Source organism: Mastigoproctus giganteus, chromosome 6 (assembly GCF_048544385.1).
Source record: "Mastigoproctus giganteus isolate SK-2022 chromosome 6, ASM4854438v1, whole genome shotgun sequence".
NCBI lineage: Eukaryota > Metazoa > Arthropoda > Arachnida > Uropygi > Thelyphonidae > Mastigoproctus > Mastigoproctus giganteus.
The window spans coordinates 48076338-48093199 of NC_143580.1; the positions used below are offsets into that span (position 1 = coordinate 48076338).

Here is a 16862-nt window from a genome sequence, read left to right on the forward strand (position 1 = left end):
TATTATTCGCAGTTCCTCCTTGAATTTTTACAATCTCTCCATCCTGGCAACCTCTGCAGGCAATGTATTTCAGTATTCCACAACATGCTACGCAAAGATAAACTATATGATCTAGTGTACTGTTGTTCCCTAATTTATAGTTGGCCCTCTGATTCAAGAGTCATTTACTAGTGAAGATATTTCCCCCACCTTAGGGCTCTATATGCTTAAATCAAATCCTTTTTCTAATGGAAAGATTTGATTGAAGGTGCTAAACCAAGTTTCACAGATGGCATCTTTCAGCTGTTCCTCATGGAGATAATGCTTAGTGCTCTTCAGCAATCTCGTCATTTTTCTTTTACCTTCTCTGGAAGAAGTTCAATATCTTTCTTTAGATGTGGTCTCCGTGCCCAAATACAGTATTGCAAGTGTGGTCTCATCATTATCTTATAGATGGATAATAACTTCTAACTAGATTGTTGAGCAGCCCAATGTGATTTTTAACTAATGAATTTATCTTTAACTACCATACCAAATGGTAGTTAAAGATCACATTATCATTGGGGCCTTCCTCCCTCAGTCTATAAACTACTCCTGGGTCTGTTTCCAAGTAGGTCGCTAGCAGGAGCTATAGTGTGAGAATACACTAAAGCGTGCGGTCAGAATGCAGTATAGTGTGAGAATACACTACAGCGTACGGACTACCGGCACTATAGAATGAGGTCTATGAGACTCTATAGGATGCTAAAAATCTTTAATTTGAATGGGGGTTAACCTCTGTGCCAACCATCTTACCTCGTGCATTGTGAGAACCAGTGATGCCACACACTTCTCTGCACGTGTTATACCAGTCAGATATTGTATCACAAGACTTACCTGTTAGAGTCATTAAAAACCAAACCCAAACCAAATCCTGTTAGAGTAACTGCCATGTCCATTGGTATTTCCAGTTTGAAAAAGAACACCAGAAATTTTGCACAAACTCAGATTGCAGTGTAATTTGTTGTTCATGTCCATATGATGGAAGAATATGTTGCCTTTCCGGCCAGAACGTGAAGTTTGGCACCCCTTACGCAGACAATGAAGTATAGGCCTATATTCTGCACTTCTGTCAAATTTTCTTTTTTCTTGCATGATGCTACCACATCGATGACAAAGCCCTATATCTTGGGGTTCGTCCAGAATATGGTGCTCACATAGAAATGGAACTGCAGTGTCTTCTGTCAAGATGACACTTCTGTAGAAATCTTTCAACAGCAATGTCAAGCGTAAAATTTTTAGACTACTGTTCTTGAAGTTCATGAAGATACTAATGCACAAGGTAAGATGGTTAGCACAGAGCTTAACTCCATATTGGCAAATTCATATTGGCAAAGCAAGATTTGCTGGTTGACAGAAATATGATCGTGGTAGAATGCTAAATGGCAATCAAGATAGTAACGCAGTTGTACAAAACAGGAACTATGGACCAAGAATTGATGGGCTTTGGATTTTTGATCTCAAGCAAGACTGATTGTTGGTATTTTTATGGGCAACAGCGTGACAGAAGCACTTTGATCTTTATCATTGAACGGGAATGTGAACTTGGTTCAGCGATTCATTCTGATAAATTGCCTGCATATAGCAGTATAAATGCCATGGGTTACTGCCATTTTATGGTGAATCATCAAGGAAATTTATGTGGATCCAGTGATAGGAACAAACATGCAAGTAATTGAACGAATGGTCATAGTTGGATTCCAAAACACGTATTCTAAAGAAAATGAGAGTCGTTAACAGTAAACTTATTCAATCTCACCTTAATCACTTTTGCTGGAAGGTGCTAAGAAAAGGTGCACACGATTTATTTGGGCATTTTTAAATGATATCCAAAGTGTATATCGTTAAAAAATATAAGATTGTCATTAATTTAAATGTACTATTTAACCTGTTTGTGTATTATTCATAAAGTATATTTAATGTTTAGTCTTTATTAAAAATCATTTTACAGATAATTTTGTGTTTTAATCACATTCATATTTTTCATATATCATATTTTTAGCATCCTGTAGTTTCCTGCAGAACGCACACTATAGTGCCAGTAGCCTGCACGGCATGCTGCAGTGTATTCTCACACTATAGTGTCCGGTAGACTGTATAGCTTGCGGTAGACCTCATGCTATAGTAGCACCCAGTATCCTCTTGTGCAGAACCATATCAAAAATCCAGATATGTAATGTCAAAGTTGTTTCTTGCATCTAACTGCTGCCCAGTAATGTCATAATAATTTAACAGATTTTTCAGCCAAAGTCATCCCTTCACAGAACCATACTGAGACCAATTAGGATGCCATTCTTTTTGAGATGTTCCTGATTGCAGACTTTTCTGAAACTTGACATGATCCAGCCAAGGAGGATGTCTTTGTGTGTGTTAGGTGCAGAGAGTGTTTGAAGAAATTAGGCAGCAACTCAGCATTCTGATGGACATTTATGAGAGTTTGAAGAATAGAGTAGATGCCCTGGAAAGAATTAAAATGGGGGCCCATCAAGTTCTCAGCTGCCCAACTCAATGCCAGAGTCACAGATGACAACACAGCCTTCAAGCCACTAGTATCAATCTTGTAGTAACTGAATCTTCAAGTACAAATCTTGAAGGCAGAATGCACTGGTCCCACAGGAGCTAGTTATTTTCAGTAACCCTATTGTAAGGGAAACATGAAATATATTGTGCAAGAAAGAGAGCTGGAATAGGACCAGAGTATGTCTGCCACGGGCAAAAGTAGATAAATTTGTAGATCAGATATCTTTTAAGGACACAAAAGGTGGCGCCTCCGTAGCCAGGTGGGAAGGAGCAGCAGTGCATAGCACACGCTTCTTGATTAGATCGGGGTTCGAGCCCGTCACCACCAAATACGGAGGATACGGAAAGGTCAGAGAATGACCACCGCATATCCTCGAGCAATATGGCCTTAGTTGCTAATGCTCCTAAAAACCAAATAACAACAACACAAAAGATGATATTGTTGTACACATTGGCAATAATGATCGTAAGAGATTGAGGACTTACTTAACAAGTACAGGGCAATGTTGGCAAAAAGACGCGAGTCAGGATTGAATTTGAAAGTGTCTGCAATTCTGCTCAGACATGATAGGAGGGTGTATATGTTGAGAGCCTTGTCAATCGATTCGATTTACCTCTGGAGAGAATGGTCAAGCTCATTGGGTAGAATTTTTATTGGCATGCTCTGTGCTTGTTAACAGGAAAGACTTGTTTTCACAGAGATGGACTACACAGGAATAGAAGGGGTGCAAGAATATTTGCTGATGCTACTTAGGCAGTGATAGGGGGGGTCAGAAAACTGCTGGCTTGGGGAGAATATACAGACTAATCGTTTAACTAGAGCCACAGGCAGAGGTGAAGGTGATTCTTGCATTGCTACTATTGTTACAGCAGCCCGGAACACAAGGTGTCTGGGATTTCAGGCCTTGCTGTGGGTCATCATGAAACAAATGAATACATGGGCTGTGTTAGGGTAACTAAGAGTAAGAACACATGCATGTATACTTGCATGTACACTAATGCTAGGAGCATTGTAAATAAATTTGGTGAATTTGAAGTACTGATTAAGTCATTGAATGCAGACATTGTAGGAATAGTGGAGACGTGGTGTCACTCAGAGACATAAGTGATGCTGAATTTGAATATGAGAAGTGCAATGTGTACAGTAAAGACTGGCAGTACAGGAGAGGTGGAGGGGTTATGATCTTAGTTAAGAAGAATATTAAATCTAAGGCAGTGCACCCAGTTGACTTGACTGACGAGTGCAACATTGAATTAGTTTGGTTTGATATAAGCACTGGGAAAATAAAATTGAGATAGGAGTGTATTATAGGCCTAATGACTGTAATGAATATAACAAACAGCTATGCAGGGAAATAGAGTGGGCCAGCAAATCAGAATGTCTCATAATGGAGGATTTTAACTTCCCACATTGTTGACTGGAATTTGTGGGTTGGTCACACACACTAGCAAGACTTTTGTGGATTTCTTTGATGAGCTTCTATAGCAGCATGTTAGAGAGGAAGCAATATCCATAATCTGGTTATTAGCAGTGATTCTTCATGCATTAAGAATCTGTAGGTAAAAGTCCCTCTGGATGGCAGCGACCACAGTGTACTAATGCGGAATTTAATTAAAGATATGACTACTGTCAAGGGAAAGGCTTTTGCTTTTTAAGGGTGACTACAGAGGTGTTAAACAGTTTTTAACTTGTGTGCAGTGGGATCAACTGATAATGTTACCAACAGCAAATTCTAACTGTGAAATATTCAGGGAAGTAATCAAAGAAGCTAAACAGCTTTTCATACCAACAAAGAAATACTGTTCAAGGCTTAGACCTAAATGGATGTCAGATGAAATCTTGAGACATGTGACAGAGACTAAAAGTGCATGGGATCCATATAAATTATCAGGTGATACAGAAACCTATGGTAGATATAAATTAATCTGTAATCAAGTCACAAAGCTAAGGCAGATTATGTGAAGGCTCTGGAAAAGGAAAACAGCAAAGACTTCTATGCTTACATTAACAGTACAAGGAAGGGGGTTGACTCACATTGGGCCACTTGATGTCTATGAGTTAACTGTTGATTACCCTCTCAGGTTGCAGACATATTGAATAGGTATTTTGTAACTACATTCACATGGGAGGAATTGTTTAGGGAATGGATGCCAGAAGTTTATCACACTCTAACGAGGAACTAAATGACTTTGTGATAACTGAAATGAAAGTGGAGGAGAAATTATTAAGGATAGACATGAAAAAGGCACCTGGGATGGATGGAATCTATCCAGTTATATTAAAGGAGCCAGCAAAAGAGGTAAGCAAATCAGAGCATCCTTGGATTCAGGGGAGGTCCCTATGGACTGGAGAAGTTAAATATATCCCCGATTCATAAAGGGGGATCAAAAGCCAACGTGAGTAATTACAGACCTGTTAGCTTAATGTCTGTTCCAGTGAAAATAATAGAATCACTGTTTAAAGAAATAATGTAGGACCATTTGGACAGTATATGCATGTACAATTATACTGCAATCGAAGCATGGATTTGTCAAGGGGCAGTCTTGTCTAGCCAATCTGATAAGTTACTGTGTTGCAGCAACCAAGGAACTGGATGCCAAAAATAATTTTGACTTCATATACTTAGATTTCGGGAAGGCTTTTGATATTGTTACACATAAAAGACTGCTGTACAAACTGGAGCAGTGTGGCATTAAGAGCAAGCTACTGCTATGGATAAAGGGATGGTTAAGTGGAAGAAGACAGAGAGTGATTATCAATGGGCACTGCTCTTTGTGGACTAATGTTATTAGTGGAATTCTCCAGGATTCAGTGCTGGGTCAATTGCTGTTTTCAATATTTATCAGTGTATTGATGAAGGTATATAACTAGTAATATAAGGTTTAATGTCTAACTTTGCAGATGATACAATAGCTGGCATGGTGGTTAATGGCAGTCATTAGGGTGAGCTACTGCAACAAGATCTAGGAAAATTGGGTCAGTGGGCTGAGAAATGGCAGTTGAAGTTTAACATTGACAAATGCAAGGTACTGCACATGGGTAGCAGTAACCCCAGATAAAGTAATAACTACTTTATCAACTGTTTGGTACCACACTCAGGGTAGTGGAGAACGTAAAAAATCTGGGGGGGTAAGTCCAGTCAGACATGAAATTCTCTGAGCAGTGCAGACATGCAGCTGGGACAGCTCAGGGGAGGGATGTCAATGATATTCAGAAACTTTGCTTGCTGGGATAAGGAAGTGATTATTCCTTCGTATATAGGTCTGGAGGCCTCACTTTAGGAAGGATGTTTGCTAGAATGGGTGCTGAAAAGGATAGCCAGAAGGGGGCATGAATTCAAGTCGAGGAATAATGGTTGCAGGATAGATGTGCAGAAGTTTGCCTTCAGCCAGCATCTGTTGTGGAAGTGGATTGGGTTGAATAAATTCAAGAACTAGACAAATTCTTGTAGGGTATAGATGGATGAACTGTGGGGTGTTTTTTTTTTTTTTTTTGAATGATGCTTTATAAGCTTGCTTCAGATACTTCAGCTCTCTTCCCTTGTACTTTTCCAGTTCAAGCAAATAATACCTGAATATAATGGAGATCTCACTAACATTATTACTGGTTGGATGCACTTGCTGCTATCTTTTATCTGAGTTTCCTCCCTATAATTACAGTCCTGAAATTTTTTTGAATACCATACTTTGTGACATTATGATCACTCCCCTCTGTAATTTCCTGAACTGGGAACTGTCTTATTTGTGATGGTGCTTAGATCCTTGATGGGAACTAGGTCAAGGATATTTGACACTCTTGTACTTTCTCTAATGTGTCGAAATAAATAGCAGTCAGTAGTTTCTTGAATCATTTAGATCAGTGGTCTCAAACTCAAATTGCATGCGGGCCGAATGCATGATCTGAGAGCAGCTGACGGGCCAGAATTTTTCAGCTGTGAATCCAGCTAACCAACTAGTGACTGACTCAAGGAAAATATATATCAGAAGTACCAACTCAATAGAAAAAATCGGAAACACCAGAATACTGAAGCGCCACCAACTGTCGGCTGGCAAACTATTACTGATTGTACAGACGTGGGAAGTTCTCCCACCTTACCCCAGTCACGTGGCCTGGCATACAAGCATACAGTGACAAAGACAAAGCTCCAACCTATTCATTCTATCTCTTTTTCCTTCAATAGCAGTCACACACATAAGCTCAGTCCATATCTCTGTCTCTAAAACTATAAGCACTGTATTTACAACAAATACATAATTGAAATGTGTTCGCGGGCCATGTAAAATTGCTTCGGGGGCCGGATGCGGCCCATGGGCCACCAGTTTGAGACCGCTGATTTAGATGATTCAGGAAACTACCCCTAGGTTTATTGCATTTATGATTTCCTTATTGATTTATGATGCTTTGCTTGCCCATTCAAATTGTCTAAAGAGAATTTTATCATACTCTTTGAAACCATTTAGCCTGTAACATCCTTTACCTCTCTCCCAAACTTTCTTTTACTACTAGTCATCTCACACCACATAGGCTCAATCTCTGCCTGGACTTGATCAGGCTTTGGGAATCTTGTTGCTTTCAATAAGTAGCATAACTATCCCCCCCCCATCTCTGTACTCCTCCCTATTTCCTAAACACACTGTATTCACCATGGTGAAATTTGTCATTCTTATCTCAGGGTGATAGTTTCAGTAATTTCTGCAATATATATATATATTACTTGGTCCCTTTTTATTTACAGTACTCCTAGTATTGTGTAGACATGTTAAAATTTGATTTTCTGTTTTCTTACTTTTTTTTTACTACTCTTAATATATCCCTTTATAGTTATTTACCCAAATCTTTCTGTGGCATGTGACTGTTGGAAATTGTCTGATTCACTGGTTCTTTCCATGTATAAAGAATTATGAAGTATCACACAAGTACACTCAGAGTTTTGCTGCAAGTGTAATCATCTTGGTTGATATCCTTAACCCTGAGTTAGGCACACAAAAATCTAAAATTCCTGTGCGCGCAAAAATTTGAAAAATCAGAAAATAATAATTCAAAATTGTTTTTTGATTCCAATTGTTTTTTGATCTTTTCCAGACGCAACTATAAAAAATCCATGTTCTGTATTAAAAACATATATTTTATTTATTTATTTTTAAATTAAAACTCCCTTTAGACCTGTCAGCAAGCAAATGTAAATTTAAAAACCACATGCTTCAGTGAAAATGCAATTATATGCCATCTTATCAGTAAAAGGAGCACTTACTGCATGAAACATGACTGCATCAACAGTTCAATTCCAGGTGATGCACCAATGTCACAAAGCCAGAAAGCATTACCAATCAGAGGAAAGTACATGACACATATCAGCATGTGCATATAATTTGGTTTAACTTAATCATGAATTTTTCCTAATTGTGAAATAGTTAGCAGACATTTCTGAAATTTTCAGCGGAGAATTCAAAGAAAACATTTTTAATAACGGCTATTAGGAATTTTGAGGATAGAGTAGATGAAGCAGATATTGCTGAAATATTGTCAGGATCAAATGAATCCCATGCAGCTGACTCAGGGTTGATCTGAGTTTTGCCATAGACTTCCCTAAATCTTTAAGGTCTCCATGTGACAGTAGCAAAGACCTTTGTACCTCTTCTGTTCAAGTAAATTTCATCCTTATAAAATAAATCCTTTCTGTTAACTAGGGCAAAATAAAAGGACTTGGTTTTAAAAGGATTGGAGTTAACTGAGTTACTTAAACTAAACTAGGTTTGCTAAATCATTTTAGATTTAATGAATTTCATATTAGGGTGAAAAAATGTACTCCTAAATGAAGTTACTCTCTTTGAAGTAAATGCAGCCAGCAAAGCATCTTTGGATTTTTTTTTTATTTTTTTTCTATCTTCAGCATTCTGTAGTTGAGTAAGTTTCATCTGCAATTACATTGGAGCTTATTCCATATCATCATTCACTTGTCACATGAAAAATTGAAATTCTTCCATGCACATGAAATTTTGAAAACATCAGCAAAAAATAATTCATTTTTTTTATGCTACCTTTATTTTCTGCACAAAACTGAAAAAACGTGCTCTATATTAAAAACATGTTTTTAATTAATTTTTGAAATTAAAACTCCTTTAGACCTGTCAGTAAGTGAAACGTAAATTTAAAACTGCATGCTTCAACAAATGCTGCAGTTAGTACTCAATGTGAAACATGAATCACACATGTCCAAGGGTAATACCAATTGGAGGAAAGCACATGGCAGTAAAGCCAGCTTGCTGTCAATAACTGTATATGACAAATACAATAACTATACGTGGCAGATGCCATTCAACACATGCATATAATTAGGTTTAATTTAATCATGAATTTTTCCTAACTGTGTGGCAGAGATTTCTGGAATTTTCAGTGGAGAAAGAAAACATTTTCAGAAAGAGCTATTAGGCATTTCAACTGTGTGGGCAGATTAAATAAAGCATAGATTTCTGAAATATATCAGGATCTCATTGATCCCCCCCCCCCAAATCACACACATACACATACTGAATTTAGGGTTAAATGTAAAGATTTTTAAACTAACTTATTATACTTTAAACTCCTCGAACCTGCTGTTAAATTCCTTATTTGAAGATCTGCTACTTTGTATGCAAATGAATTGCAGCTGGATTTATTATTTTGATTTCCAAGTGTAGAAAAATATTAAGCATTGCCCTTTTTAACTGACTTTCCAATGGTCAGAGTTTGTTCTGATGATGACTCAATGTGTCTACCTCACAAATTATCTGCCCTTTATTTTGTAACTTGAGTTCATTCAGATGAGTTCTAAAAGCCACAAGAAATGCCATCTCATAAAGTCAACTATTGTTATGCAATGCCTATTCTGATTTTTTTCTTCATATTTGTAAAAACAAATACCTTGTCTTTCAGACCGTAAAAGTGCTTAAGCACCTTCCTTTCTGCCAACTCAGGTTGAATGTCTTAGGAATTCAATTCTTGGAATTGCCTGAGGTTCAGTGTTCTTAACTTAATTTATTCAAAAAATTATGATCATAATATATCTGAATATTTATGGATTTTTGTATATGGTTTGTTTGTGCAAAATGCAGTGAAGTTCGTGCATATCCAGTAAGTTCAATCTGATTTTAGCAACTCCTGAGTTCGATCCAAGGAACTTTGAATCTCTATCAGTATTTATTCTTTTCTGTTAAAGTTGAATTTACCAATCATTTTTTACTTTGTGAAAAATGACTTCTCCACTGTAGCATCGTTCATTGCTTAAATGGCAAGCATTTATATTTGAACATAATAAAGCACTCAAAATCTACATTGGTATTATTATCTTTATTTCCTAATTGGAAATATCTGCATAATAGGGTCAAACATTTTGTGGTATTTTCTTACCCACTTTTTCAGTGACTGCAGAGACAGTAACTGAAGGAAGTAAATACCATAAAACATTTGATCCCATTATGTACGTATTTCCAGTTCAGAAATAAACATAATGCCAACGTAGGTTTTGAGTGCTTTATTATCTTCAAATGACAATTTATTTGTACATCATACTGCTCAGAAAATACTTTGGCAAGCATTTGTTTCATTCACTCAAATACAGCAAGGTTTTCACAAACAAAAATAGCTAACCTGAGAAGTACCAATAGCATCTGGGTTTGGATCTAGAGGCTCTCAGCCAAGGGTATCTTCTGATTTTCTTAAATGAATAACAGATGAACATACTGCATATGCAACAGAACTTGAGGTTTTAGCAGGTTTTTTTTTTTTTTTTTTTTGTTCTTTTTGGTCAATGGTATCTCTTAATCATACTGTACTTTTGTAATAAGTTGTATGTGTCTACATAAATATGCAATTTAGCATGGCCATAGGCCTTTTGCTGAGTACTGCTAACAAGAAATACTGCCACTATCAAAAATATATTTTCTTGTATACAACCAAACCATTAACACATGTACACCTACCTTAGGTTTCAGAGCCACTGATAGTAAACAGTAAAATGCTTAAAACTAGCTCTTTAAAGTTTAATTTTATACCATCAGGCATTCTATTCATACAGCCTCCATAACCATAAAAAAATATAATTTTGTTTAGGTTATATAATCTGAAATTATTTCGTTTAAATTGTTGTTGTTTATAACATACATGATTCCTGAAACAGTTCAAATAAATTCAGTTTAAAATAAGCTCTTTATTTTTTTATTATAAATTTAATTCTGAATTTTGTCATTTAGTAAGCACTCATAATTTTTCTCCTTATTTATTGTGTACAGTTTTTGAAAAGAATTAATTTTCTTTTATATATAGCCTTGGATGACAAAACAAATATATGAGGAAATTCAGAAGAAACACCAGTTACTTTTCAAGGCAAAGCAGGATAATAATATAGAAAGTTGGAAAGCTTTTAAATTGCAGAGAAATCATGTGGCATCTCTTGTGAGGGAGGCCAAATCCAAGAGTGGATGCAACATTACAAAAATTAAACAAGAAGTATGAAATAATTCTTGGTTTCATTAGCTTTTAGTCTGTACCATACAAAAAATGCTCTCCAATTTTGTACCTCAATAAGAGGTGAATGTATCAGAAATAACATGCCACATATTCCAGTAAAAAGGCATACCCCTGAAAAGAGGGCCAGTTTTTGGTTTTAGATGCTCATGAAACATTTATTTAGTATTTATATTTTACAAATCACATAGGTCACAGTGATTACTCTAGTTATTTGATTTGGGCTTACACAATCTGAACTTGAATCAAGTGGTACATAAATGGAGGATATTATAACATCAAAAAAAAAAATGTAACAACAAATTTTTTAAGTAGAATATTTAATAACGTACACTTTATTACATGAATTATTTAATTATTTTATTGATATGCAAGGATCAGTTGATAAAATTAAGTTCAAACACTAACTAAATAAAATTGTCTATGTGTTTGAGCTTTGTATTGAATTCCATCTGCAGACCTGGGTTTTGGGTTTAGAAGAAGATTATTACTTTATCATTGGAACGAACCCACCTGTACTATACTGAGGAACACTACCTACACAAATCCACGTTCTCTGTCAGGCTAGTATATCTTTAGAAGAGTAATCATTAAGTACACTTAACAAATGAGTTGCCTATTTTTGAAACCAGAACTAAAAATAATCCTTTCAGTGGTATATTTACACATAGGCACACCAGGTGCATACCTAAGGTCTCCAATGTTTTGGGCACCAAAAAGTTAAAATGTACATCCAAATATATAAAATTTTTATAGTAGCAAGGCCTCAAAATCCCATAGTTCATTAGGGCCCCCAGTTAGTCCAAATGCATCATTAAATCCTTCAGATGCAATGTACCAACTCTAATATTTAATTAAAAATTTTAACAATATCACAATATACTTAATACAGTACTAATTAGTAATACATAGTAGAACTTCATAAATCTGGCATCGTCAGGACATAGCATGTTCTGGATTTTTGAAATTCTAATTTTTTGAAGGTACATGTAGCCTGTAGTCAGAGATAATTTATTTTTATTAGATAGTACAATAACTCTAATCTCTATACAGAATGATAGTCACCATCGTTAAAGCAAAATGTTAACCAATACTGTCGAATTGCTCCATTAGGTAATGTACCTGTCCAAAAAATAATGGTTGCTGGTTTGAATGTTTTTTGCCAGCGGGTGTTGCAGTTGGCCAATATTTTTTATTATGAGATATAAATAGTGTGATATGGTTTCAGCAATATAATTGCCTTAAAATCTAAATACTACTGTACTACCAAGTACTATACGATTTCTCTGTAAACAGTGCCTCCATATGAAAGTGCTTGGTTTTTTTTTTTTTTTTTTTAAGAAACTGACAATCTTGAAAGTTTACTTTTTTGAGAACTCGGAGTAAACCATAAACAAAACTCCCAGCAAATTCAGTGAACTGTTCTGGCTTGATTAAGAAGATGAACAAATGCTTGAATTCTAAAAGGTATGCAGCAATGTATATTTCTGTATAAATATATATACAGGGTGATTCACTACCAGTGCGACAAACTTGCAAGAGGTGTAGGGGCAAAAAGACGAATTGGAATCACATAGTATTGCAGGGTCCGAAATGCCTTCGTCATGCGGTTGAGGATGTTGAACGGGAGGTTGCGTGAACAGCGATTCTGCTGGAAGTCAGCATTTGCGAACCAGTTCCCGAGGTAGTAGGATGGACGAGTATTCAAACGTTGAACTGGCCAACATGCACCTCGCGTATGGAGCTGCGGACTGTAACGGGCGAGCCGCTCTGCGCTTGTACCAGGAACGTTTCCTGCACAGGTGTGCTCCTCATCATATGATTTTCGCACGTGTGCACAGAAGGTTACGTGAGACTGGTTGTTTCATGAGAGGTACCATGAATCGAGAGTGAACAACGAGGACGCCAGACAATGAGGAGAATGTCCTACATCTTGAAGAAGGCAATCCGAGTACGAGTACTCGAGCGATAGGCCAGCGATTGGGTATTTCCCAATCCACTGTATGGAGGATACTGTCGACAAACCAAATGAGTTCATACCATCTGCAACGCATCCAATCATTGGAGCCTGCGGATTATCCACTCCGGAGGACTTTTGCTACTTGGTTTCTTCAACAGAGTGTGGCAGGCAGCGCATTTGCTGCGTCCGTATTGTTCACGGATGAGGCCAGTTTCACAAGAGAGGGAACCTTCAATCAACATAACGCCCATTTGTGGGCTTTGGAGAACCCCATGGTACACGAACACGTGCAACTCAACGCCGTTTCTCTGTCAATGTTTGGGCCAGCATTGTTGGAGACCACCTCATTGGACCATACCTTCTGCCCCCTCATCTGGACGGTAGGGCATACTTGATCTTTCTACAGCAAGTCCTGCCCGAACTTATTGAAGAAGCATATGTTCCTCAGTCGTTGCGCCGCTCAATGTGGTTCCAGCATGATGGAGCTCTCCCACATTACACCAATGACATCCGTCAACACCTAAACGTTACATTTGGACAGCATTGGATAAGTCGTGGTGGTCCGGTTCATTGGCCTGCTAGATCGCCGGACCTATCATGCCTGGACTTCTTCTGCTGGGGTCAAATGAAGACATTGGTGTACAAGACCCCTGTTGATTCAGTTGAAGACCTCGTCGCTTGCATCTCTGTAGCTGCCGGGGAGATTCAAGACACGCCAGGAATCTTCCAGAACGTTAGGGATTCCATGCGGCGGTGCTGTGAAGTCTGTGTGACTGCTTCTGGTCGAACTTTCGAACACCTTCTGTAGCATGGCTTTTTGCCAATGTAAAACTTGTCATTAAAATGATTTCTGTTACACTAACGAGTTGCTGTTTCTGTTCTTTTTCTTTGCTTCTTTGTTCACACGACCTCCCGCATGCGAAGGCATTTCGGACCCTGCAATACTATGTGATTCCAATTCGTCTTTGTGCCCCCTACACCTCCTGCAAGTTTGTCGCATTGGTAGTGAATCACCCTGTATAATAAATTGATACAAATTCATATCTTTATAACCCAGTGTTTCTCAACCTTTTTGTTGCCGTGGCATGCTTTTAAGGACATAATTTTGCAACACATTACGATCACTACTATACTAATTTATTCACAAACACAGAAAGTTATTTCTGTTGGGTATATTTAATAATACATGTATTTGTTTTAATGCTTTTGGTTTCTCTTTTTCGAACATATATGAATTATGTAAAATTTTTAAAAGAAATTTTTTGAACTTACATAAAATTTAAGAGAAAATATGCAAAAATTTAACATAATTATATAAAAACAAAAGTACTATTATAACATTTTAATCAGTGAGACAGTTGGTTTTGATGGGAAGCACATAGTTTTTTAATATGAGGATTTATTGTGGATAGGCTTACTCTCTACTCCTCTTCTACTGACTTTAGTCTCTCTTGTTTTTTGTTTAATATCTTTTCAAGAGGAAAACCCTGTTTTGCATAAGTAGGAAGTGGAAAACAGCAATAAAATTCTAATTGCCTTTTCCGAAATTCGTTTTGAATTTTGATCCAAAATTTTCTAGTATTAGAAAATTTTTATTAAAGTGAATTAAAGTGAATTTCCAGCTACTGGTCACTATAGATCTCAGCCAATTCTACTTCCTCTTGCAAATTGAGTTCTAACGTTGGAAGGTTTCTTGTTGCAAATGGATCTCTTGCCCACAAATATTTTTTTTTGATATCAAGTAATGAGAAGCAATGTTCAATTTTTGTTTTTAACAGCTGTAATGTTTTGCTTATTATTGGATTGGCACAGCATATATAAATGAATTTTTTGTTTCAATTAATTTTTATTATAAAATTTGGTTTTATTTATGTATTTATTGTTATTATTTTTTTTTTATTTTTTTATTATTATATTTTTTTTTTGCATTATCCGTGGCACACTTGGCATGGCACAGGTTGAGAAACACTGTTGTAACCCTAAGGACATACCCCTAACACACATTCACTACCTTTTTTATTTGCAAGGGTTATCCCTGTGTGCCTTGAGGCACTTCTCTAGGGTGCTGGGACAAGTAGGCAGTGCTTTTTAGTAAATGGATTTCATCTGTCAAGAATCATCACTACAAGTAACACCATCATCTGTTTGTAGCATTCCACCATCAATAGATGCATTTAAACGAGATTCAGAATATGCATCACTTGAATAGAATTCTATTTCAGTATCAAATGACATATTATAAAGAGTTGAGTCAATGTCATCAGCTTCAACATACTCTCCATACCTCTTCCTTTTCAGTCCCGATGTTCCAGGCTGTGGATCCATTATAACCCTTTAGGGTAAAATTTTATAGGAAAACACTTTTTACACAAAATTTTATCAGTAGACACAAACTGAGAATAATGTTTTGTTTTTCACACACTAAAGAATTAAAATTCAATAAGTATAATTTTCAAAAAAAATTTTACCTTTTCTGGTGTAAAATACTAAACTAGATAAAATAACTTCAGCACAAGCAAAGAACATATGAAATGAACCAAATATACAGCAGTTTTTATAGTGATCTTGAGTTCTAGACAATGTGATTGGTGCTTAGCAAAATCTCAGCTGTAATGCAGTACCACATGGTTCATTCAATGTGATGATATTACTCAGTTATTCATTTCATGTGCCATTCCTTTAAGAACATTCATTTATTAGCCACAGTTGAATGGATGCATATCTGCATTTGGCCAGCAAATGTGTTAATTCAAGGTTAGTATTTTTTTCCTGTCATATAAGTTGACGTTAAATTTTGAGTGTTTTTTTTTTTTTTTTTTTAGTGCTTCAGTGGTTAATTTAGATGTCAGAATATACAATATTTTATGTGAAAACCTTCGGGTTGCCCCCATCATGGCAAATCAAAGTCAGAGGTATTGAAAAAACAGACACTTTACTGATAGCTCTACTGATACATCTTTTTTTCTCTTTTTTTTTAACTGGATGGTAGATGTAGGTTTTGACAGAGCTGCACATCCACTGTGGCCCGAAAAACCCATCATATTGGACAGCTTTTGTGGATATACTGATTTTATAAAAAAATGTTCTGATAGTTTAAGTGTTAAGGAGCAGCACTAAATATTTTATGATTGCACGCTTATTCCTTGAACAATGTCTTTTGCAGTTTTGCTATATTTTCACAGAGATTTGAGGTATGCTGCTAGCATAAGCATTATATGTCTTTTGGTTTTGTATTCCATAGGAGAAAATAAATATATATGTATAATATTTATTTTTTCCCTTCATTTTTCTGACCATATCACATATTTTCTAACTCATTTTCTGTGTCCTAATGGGCACTCATAGTGAAAAAAAAAATGTCCATCAGGATACTGGATCTTATGTGGTGTAGGATTTTTATGTGTTATGACTTAGGATTGTGAATGTTTTAATAAATTTAGATTGTTTGATTTCAATATTTAAACGAGTGAATTAATCAGCCTTGTAATTGTAATTTTCTGTAATGTGATCATATCTGACTGCAGTTTTTCTCCCTAGAATTCAGAAAATCACAACAAAAAACCATTCTCATGTGATACATGTGACAGAGCATATAGTGACCAAAATCAGTTGAGAAACCATCTATCCGAACATGTCAAGGTATGCTGAAATTGAAGTCTTTAGTACCTAAACATAAGTGAAATATATAATATGACCATCATTCAGTGACATAAAGCTAATGATGAAGTAATGATGCAATTAATGTTATAAAACTATAATGTTGTAGAGCAAAAATTAATATAAGTGCCTTTGAGTTTCTGCTATTCCAATTGTGTATGCATAGAAAACTATGCATTTGCATATACTAAGACGGGTCGGCAA

At 36.2% G+C, this 16862-nt stretch overlaps 1 protein-coding gene across 1 annotated transcript in view; it reads left to right on the top strand.

Annotated features, from left to right (window-relative positions):
• The window catches only part of Nufip (nuclear FMR1 interacting protein 1), a 79266-nt gene that overhangs the window by 2595 nt on the left and 59809 nt on the right, over positions 1-16862 (top strand). The window contains exons 2-3 of the mRNA XM_090375122.1: positions 10841-11023; positions 16539-16640. Of these exons, the coding sequence (XP_090231248.1) occupies positions 10841-11023; positions 16539-16640 (285 nt within the window). The remainder of the gene's footprint in view (positions 1-10840; positions 11024-16538; positions 16641-16862) is intronic.